Source organism: Myzus persicae, unplaced genomic scaffold, assembly GCF_001856785.1.
Source record: "Myzus persicae strain clone G006 unplaced genomic scaffold, MPER_G0061.0, whole genome shotgun sequence".
NCBI lineage: Eukaryota > Metazoa > Arthropoda > Insecta > Hemiptera > Aphididae > Myzus > Myzus persicae.
In genome coordinates, this window is record NW_019102683.1 from 321600 (window position 1) to 331090 (window position 9491).

At 27.3% G+C, this 9491-nt stretch overlaps 1 protein-coding gene across 5 annotated transcripts in view; it reads right to left on the bottom strand.

Moving 5' to 3' along the window:
- The window catches only part of LOC111032947 (diuretic hormone receptor-like), a 78035-nt gene extending 68865 nt beyond the window's left edge, over positions 1-9170 (bottom strand). For all 5 annotated transcript variants that reach the window (XM_022313441.1, XM_022313440.1, XM_022313445.1 and 2 more), the window contains exons 1-2: positions 9040-9170; positions 657-704 (exon numbers count right to left, since the gene is read on the bottom strand). In XM_022313441.1, coding sequence (XP_022169133.1) covers positions 657-680 — 24 coding nt within the window. In that variant the 5' untranslated portion in view covers positions 681-704; positions 9040-9170. The remainder of the gene's footprint in view (positions 1-656; positions 705-9039) is intronic.
- Positions 9171-9491: the final 321 nt, after the last annotated feature.

A 9491-nucleotide genomic window follows, 5' to 3' on the forward strand; every position in this document is an offset into this window, starting at 1 on the left:
TGTCAAAATTATTTTGCATCATGAAACGATACTTAGAACTTAAACTTAAAATACTGCATCGTATCCCAATATCTGTATCACGACCTTCAAGTTTTGAGGGATCAACTTTAGAAATTCAAATGGAAACCTAAACTTTTTTTAAATATTTCCAAGCATAGAGTTTTGCATTTATTAATGTCGTTCGTGCACTAAAATGTATTTAAAAATGTCTTCACATTATGATTGCAAAAAAAGTATAGGTTCCCATTTGAATTGGAAGTTGATTCCCCCTAAAATATTGTAAGCAAAGTAATAAGTAACATAAATTTTGAATCCCCCTGAATACATGTATAAAAATTAGTGTTAACTTTTAGTGTGATTTTCAGCTTAATTCAAGGGCGCCCACAGAAATATATACCTGGGGTAAAGTAAAAGATCTCTAATAATACAGTACATACTATTTTTTTTCTACAAGTGATAAAACTAGTAATAATTAACTAAAAAGAAAGGGCATGGCCCCCAGCACCCCCCACGGACGCCCTTGTCTTAGTTAAAAAATGTAATGAGCTAAATATACCTACCTCAACAACAATTAAAAAATTGTTAAATAGATATAACTAAATCTCTACTTCTTTATAAGCTACAGTTTTTCAAATTTTAAGTTTACTTATACTCACGTTATTTATAGAAGTGATATTCATCGTAAATTTGAGTTTAAACTATTTCTGAAACAAAGTAATTTAAAAAAAATACAGTTTATAACTTTGAATAATATGGTACAGTCAACTAATCAAAATATATTGTAATCTGTAAAGTCGTTACTAGTAAGATAACTTTTTAATATTAAGTATTATTTATACATAAATATGCACTGATTATGCAGGTATTTATATTAATAGATATTAATACATTAACGTCTTTCTATATATTAACTCGTATGTAAGAAAAATATCATTTAGACTATTTTGAGCGATTTTAATGGTTCGGCTGTATCTTGTCAGAAAATGATCTTAGATATCTATAAATATAAGAAATATTTAAAATGTATAATAAAATTACAACTAACTATTTTTAGAAAATAATAAATAATAAAATTATGATATAAACCGTGATCACAAGTAAAAATAACCCAGTAATTTTCTAATAATCAATTTTTAAACACAACAAGATTTCCAAAATATTTAGACTTATAATTGTAAGCTATTTACATTAAACATTAAAAATGTACTACTTTTTAAGTTTCATATCGATATATTTAAAACAAAATTCTTCAGGGGGTATAAAGCTTGAAAATTGTTGTTCCACTAGTTGTTCTTATACTTAACAATTTAAAAATACACATAGTTACAACAACTTTTTTAAATATCGACAAAATGTAAACAAAAGTATACGATTTATTGTTATTTTGTTATTATCACCTAAAAAAGAACAACATTTTCAAAAAATTTAAATTAATTTAAAGCTATTTTATACTATGAATCCATTCACATCTACGAGCTATGGGTAGGTTTAACGAGTAATTATGGAAGTAAACCCACCCTACTCCTAGGACTTATTCCAGTTTGTTTTGTTTTGCAATAACATACCTTCAAGGTACCTACGTCTCACTATAGAGGCTTCCATAGCTCACGCCACAACAACCACTTCCTATTATATTCTTACAATCTTTTACACATAATTTGCTTATTAAATAAAGATTATCAATATTTAATCATAAAAAAAAAACTATATAGATTATAGCATCAGCTACATCTGATTTTTAATTGAAACTATATTACAAAACACATAATATGTAAAATCCCAAAATATTTTGATAAAACTGGTATGAATACAACTAAACATAATTAATAATTAATGAGTATTCTATAGCTTAGTTAACAATATTAAAATATTATTTTAATTCAAGTACATAGAACAATTCATTTTACAAGGTATACATATATAATATACAACCAAACAATGAAGTTGACAGCTTTATAATTTAATAATCATTATAATGCTCTCGTGATCATATATTTTAATAAATGATGTAACTCAAACCGTAGAGGCGTAAACAATAGGTATAAATTGGAAGTAATAACCATTTATCGAACTTTTTTTAAATATTCATTTAACAGATCATAATAATATATTTATGGAAAATTGATTTCATATTTTTAATTTAATTGTAGAACAGGGATAAACAAATGTTGTATAAAACTATAAACCGATAGTGTAGTAAGTAATAATGACTCATGTAATTTATTTAAGTAATAGCTGGTTAGTTATTACTTATATGAATTAAAATTTAAAATGAGTTAAAAAATTTAATTTTTTGAAAATTAAAACAAATTTATAGATGTTTAGATAGTTTTTAGGTATTGTTCTTTCTAATGATATATAGCATGTTATGACTTGAATAAAGCAATACATGTTTATTAAAAAGATAGGTCGATTACCCGATCAAGTTGTACCTGGGTTGGCACGAATTCCCGAAATGTTACGTTGGCCAAATTTCAATGGCACGTCAAAACTAATTAAAATATTTTTCTTGACATCTCTGATAATAATTTGTCTGTATTTTATAAAACAAAAACTAAATAAAATGTTTATAGTATTTCTTGCTTACTTTTTTTTTGTCAATAATAAAAAATCTTTTTTGGGGGGGCTGCACTCAATTATATTTTAAAAATTTTGTTTTTAAATTTTGACACTTGGCCTGAAAAAGATTTTCCACCCCTCTTATGTGTTACATTAGTAGAAGGTATTTTACTATTTCGCTCACAAGCTACGAGGACAATATGTATAATGTATTAATAAACACAAATCCAAAAAGTACCATTGATCATTGGATACGTCTAAGTTCAAACATATGGTTACAATAAAAAATCTATACCACCATAAAATTGATTTAAAACATAATGTTTTCAAAACAATTTCTATCAATGGCAATGTGAACAAATTACCTACGCTACTCATTTATAATACAATTGAATCTCGAGAAACTCAAACCTCGATTACTCATATTTTTTCTCGCGCCTTAAAGTGTGTTTTTAAGTTGTGTTTGACTTTTCAGTTTGAGCAATACAACTCAAAAAATACATAAATCAATTGTATTTGTATTTTCCTTATAAGATTCAAGTTAGGTATCAAGACTCGAATGTACATAATTTTAATAACATCTTATTAACTAACAAAATGTAATTTAAAACAATTTTTAAATTATTTTTACTTCTTCTATTTGGTAACGGTAAATTATTGTCGTTTAAGAAAAACACAAACAAATATAATTTCTGTACCTAACCTAACCTACCTACCTAAGTTAAGTTATTTATTATTTTAGGAGATTTAAGATTTTAGGTTTTAACATTTATACACGCGTATTTATTATAACAATAAATTATTAATGCTCCAAACCTCTAATCATTCATTTTTATGAGCACCTGCAAACTTAAAAAATTAAAATTATATTTTATATAGACAGTTAAAATAAAGAAGACTATACTTAAAATCAGATTTTTTAATTGCGATTATTTAAAAGTAATACGTGGTGTATTGAGTTACATTGAATTGAAAGAAGCTAGACAAATGCCCAAATCCTGATCTCTGAATCTTGTTCGGTGTTTTTTTAGAGTTTTACTTTTATATAATCATAAAAATCTTATCTGTTTGAAAAATAAATATTGCATATGCTGCACAGTTATCTAAATAAAAATCAACATTTCATCGTAAATAAATAATGATACCTTATAAAAATACCAACTGTGGCTTAGTGTGGCGCAGTGTCTATACTCTATAGCTTCAATCGTAAAATGTGATCCGAGTGCCAGCACCGACAGGTGCCACTTATTCCCGGATGAGTGACCACCCGGGTTCTTAGTAACAAATCTTTGCCACACATACACGTGTTACAAACCAACCATACGTACCCTCCCCAACAGCTAAAAACCTACTAATAATAATCACCGAATTGCCTATGTTGCTGCTGGTTAATGAATAAAATAAAAAATACCAACGATATAATATATCAAGATTTTAACATATCTCACTAGGTACATATTTATTTTTTAGAAATCAGTGGTACATCCAGGGTGAACTATTTATTGCTTCAATCATTTTATAGTACCTAAATCATTTCTATGTGTTGCCTTTATAACACTATATGATCAATTTCAATATTATTTATAAGTAAAAATTAATTATAACAATTGATGAACATATTTTTGAGAAAAAAAACTTATTTTTCCCATTAAATCTATCTTCTTTATAAGAAATTTTTGTTTCATTTCTAAAAGCTAAAATTAATTTTTTTATTTAGGTAGGTACTCTAAGAACTTCTCAAGTAAGTACCTATAGTAATACTTATGTATATTGTATAAGTATTATATTATCAGGATAATAATTAAATATTATATAAATTAGAGATAAACCTAATGAATAATTAATATAAATTATATAATTTAAAAAAGTATAGCTGGAAGAATTTTGTTACTTATATAAATATGAATAAACATATTAATTCGTATTTAGATACTACTTATTGATTAATAGAAAAAATTTTAATTGTTAAGTGGTAAAGGAAACACTTAAATTTATTGAATGTCTAGCTTTAACAGAAATGGTCAGAGTATAACAGAAGTTGGAGGTAATAAAATACCTCTTATCTAAAAGCTATGGATCAAATCCATCATTTCAATAATATAGTACTGAATTAATCAATACCATGGATTTACCCATTAATTCTTGAGCACTAAAAAATAAATTGCAGCCTTTTAGGCTTTTATTTTTAGTAAGACTTTGATAAGATAGTAGTCACAGCCAATCCATTATTAATTATTTTTTTGTCAATAACATGGTACAAAATAATCGAATAATTAATAAACTGAATAGTTGGACACTTTCGTCATTCATATTTGTATTGTTGATAACAGTATGTCAGTATAAACATATTTTAAAATGACACTATAATCAATATTCTATAATATGGTTGTGCTTTGTCGAATATATTTTGTAATAGATTTGTGGTGTTGAGTTAAAAGTAGTATATAAAAATAAATAATACCTAAACTTTTGTGTTCTAGATATTTTGCGGGACTTACAGGGAAGTAACTCCATTGTACATTGATACACAGATACAACCGTGATGTACCTATAATATATGACTAAAAATAATTTATGTACTTTACTTAAAATCATTAGTTTTATATTTGTATGTTCACTAGCTGTTATAAAATAATAATTTTAATTTTATATTAAACTAACTGTTCCGCCCGCCACCGTTGCCCGTGCCAATTAATTTGATAATAATGAGAGCACATCTTTGTGGGGTCCTCTATCGATAAAACCGGGTGAATTTCTAAATCTACCTTGCGGTTAAACTAAATTTAATTCAAAAAATAATCGAGACTAGTATCTGGTAACTTGTACCTATAATGGTGGTACTGTTAAGATCAATGTTATAGAGCAAGTGATTTACCGGTACTTGGTTTATAAATAAGTAGGCATCTGTAAATATTTTATTTTTCAATAGCAGACTAATCAGTACATCGTACATACACACATGATATTTGTATAGGTGTTTACTATATTTTGATAGTAATAATGATGAAAACCAAAAACTTATTTTCAAAACATATAGTTACACAATATTGTAATGATATGTTCACACATCATTATAACAAAATATATACTAAAATATAACAGACTAATAAACAACGGACAGCTGACTGTCGAACGTAGAAATCGGAGAACCACAATAAAACCATTGTCACCGACAAAAAGGGACGATCTGTATTAAACGAACACGAATTAAGAAATCAGTAAGTACTTGCTGCCGTAAAACGTTGGGTGTGTGGCTTTCTTATATACCACCACAGAAAAGGAATGGTCGAAAAAGGTCTTTGCCGCCGAAGAGACATCTAATTTTTAGATGCTCAAAAACCTTTGGTACAGCCGCTTGCTATTCTCTGGTCAGTTTATCCGTGTTTTCTCTTTAACTAGTGCATGAGCCCCAGTCATCTCAGTAAAAACCTCCCAATACCGAATCCTGCGAGTGACAACTGGACTCCTTTTGATGAGCAATAATCAGTTAGTTTTATTATTGCAATTCTCGTATTTTGGGTAGTTACTTTGTGTCACCTTATTAAGTACAGGTACAGCTAGGACATAGCAAATAGGTAGCTGTGAGTCATTTAAGACATTTAATATTACCTATGTGCATATTTTACATAAAATTACATTGTAAGATGTATTTGATCAAATTCTCAAATATACTCGACCTCGAGAGCCCTCCAAACACCTGGAAGAAGGTACCAAATAGCGTGATTTTAATGGTTCCATCCGATATTATTCTCCAGCACTTATTAGTATAGAGAATGGAGAATCATACAGATTCTTATCTGTAATATCAAATTTTAATATACCTATTGATAAGAGTCGTTTCTTTATTCATCTTATTTTTACGTTATCACGATATAATATTATGTATACTCAGTAAGAATACATAATCATCAGTTTCTAACTTTCGATGATATGTGAAATAACCAAGCTGTTATTTTCTATCTATTTTAGTATATGAAAATGTCATCTACGGACTACAGTTCTACAATAAGTTATTTTTTATATTTCATTATTTGTATCAAAATAAAAATAGCGAGGAAATTAAATGTAAGTAGGTACTATTATTATAATTTGGAAAATAAAAGGTTATAACTGGATAATAATGTAATAAGTAACGTGACATGTATGCAAATAAAAGACAATGTCATTCGAGAAGAACATTTAAAATAAACTCTTAGAAATTGGGAAAAAAAGATTCAGATGCAATAATTAAAATGCTAGTAACTGAATTGTATTAAAAAGTCTGACAAACATATTAACCATTGGGCATAGACAACGGTTATTATTCCATTAACTGATCTTAATAACACAGTTAATTGAGTTGGTATTTGTGTTATTTCGCATCAGTGTACCTGAAACACAAGTATTTGGACCGATTGTATAGAAGTGCAATGCCTATACAATTATACATAAGCCTTGAGGGGGGGGTCGATTGTGAGTGATTCAATACCGTCAAGCTATAATTCAGCATTCTCTGACACCATGTTATATAAGACGCTAAAAATAATGTGAGAAAAGAAATTTTTCTAAATTAAACAAGTTATTTCAGATTTTAGTTACAATTCCAATAAGTTCTACAAAATATGAACGCAATTTTTCAAGTACCAATACCTATGCAGCAAATTAAAAATTGGTTGAGGATAATATGTTACAGAACGGTTTGATGGATTGTCCATTTAAAATATTGAAAGAAATGTTGCAAATAACATAAAAACAGAATCAGTGTTAGATAAGTATAGAACAAAAACAAGGAAAATAATTTTAAAATAATACATTATATTCTAATTAACCAATATCAAACGTATGTTTTTGTATATTTTGTTATATTGGTTATTACTTGAATACTATTACATTGTAATAATAAGACAATAAGACAATAATTTACTTTGTAAATTTAATATATTAGCTAATACCTTTACAAATAAATAATAATGTTTAAGTTATGTACATTAATTTGTTATTAATAGCTTTTAAATGCATGTGTGAGGTGAAACACCAAACAGTTTAGTAAGATATACATAATTGTAGTGCCCACCCAATATATGCCTAGCTATGCTTATGTACCCATACAGTGGTTGATTGGTTTAATCTATGTCGAGATGTGGCCGTTCATACATTTAACAAAATTAATTAAATGGGCAGTCCTGGATTTATAGTATAAATTGACGAATCCCTGTTTCTGGGGAAATGTATGGCACCATAGTGGACGCTTACGACTTGAAGACAGAGCTCCAGAAAATGATAAGAAGGAGGATATATTGATGATTTGAGTAAAAAAATTAAGGAAATCGTATTCAAGGTTAGGTTATGGATATTTGGATTATATTTTCGAGGTGGAAGCATTTTGAACTAAAGATTTTTTTATTGTTCCAAAACAAAATTATCAAATAGTTATAACCATTATCAGGAGAGAAGTAGAAAGTGGTTCAACTATATTTATACTGCAATGATCTGTGGAGGCCTTATTCTTTTTGAAAAATTATAGATATACTCGAGAGACAGTGAATCACAACAAGAAGTTAGTCGATCCAAATACTAGGTCACATACGCAAACCATAGAAAACTTTTGGTTTATTTAAAAAGAAAACAATGCTGCATAAGACACATGACGCATCTCCACTTTTGGATGTTCAACTAAATGAACCATGGTATATTTTATATTATTGTAGTTATTACTTATTAGTTATTAAATTGAAAAGAAGATAAATATTAATATAATATACCTTGAATTTTTAATTTTTAGTTTCAATTAGCAAAAGCTTATTGTCCGGACCATATTTTTTAAAAATGTATTTTAAAATAACTTTTGACAATTAATAGTTTTTTTAAAATGATAAATCAAGTATATAACTAACTAAATTTTTTTAACTTATACTAGTAAAATAATAATTGTGGTAGGTAAATAATACAAATTTAGTATAGAAAATATTAAGTAGATCATGCATATAGTATTTTATTCATATGTATTAATTTACCATGTGCCATGCTGTGCTATGGCCTATATTTATTAGCTAGCAATGTTAGGTAATACCAAAAGTAAAACATTTTATTTTTATTTACGTGTAATTGTGTAAGAATATTGCAAATTCCATGCTTACATGTTTTAGATTGAAATACTTTTGTTTAGTAAAATATTTAAAAGTGCGAGTACGTATATAGGTATTATATACAATATAAAATAATAATTACCTATTAACACATTTATCATTTAGAATTTATAACTCTTAAAATTATCTGTTGTAAAATAAAACAATGGAAAACGTTACTAATTAAAATGTTTTTAAAAAACATGAACTTTGGTTTACATTATAATTAAAATACACATGCAAGTTTTATTTACAAAATATTAATATATACTTTCATGTTATCCCCCAAATTATAACAAATGGCTTATTACATAGTACGTAAGTAGTAGTTTTTTTTATGACACATCATATTTATGAAATATATAGGTATACACACCATTTTATATAATATGTATATTGAATAAGCAAAACGAAAAAACAAAATTACGATAAACTTGAAATTCACGAACTACGCGCACGCGATACTCGAAAATCGGGCGACCGAGTCGAAAACACCGAGCACACTGAAACCGTGGATATTTCAAAGTACCGCGCGCGTTAGTTGTACAGCTTCGGTAGTCAACGAGGAGTCTGGCGTGCTGCGTCGACGAAACTCCCGCCCATATTTGCAACCCCCAATCAATTTGAAACGCAATTATGAATTATTATAATATTAATAAATTAGTATTAAAAATAAAATTATAACACAGATTTTGATTTTTAACGGCTTTTCATTTATTTTTATAATTTCTTAAAAAGTAACTAAATAAACTAAATACGAATACACACAAAAAATCTTAAAATTCCTTTACACTTCATGTCGAAACAGGTACTTAGCTTTAAAGTTAC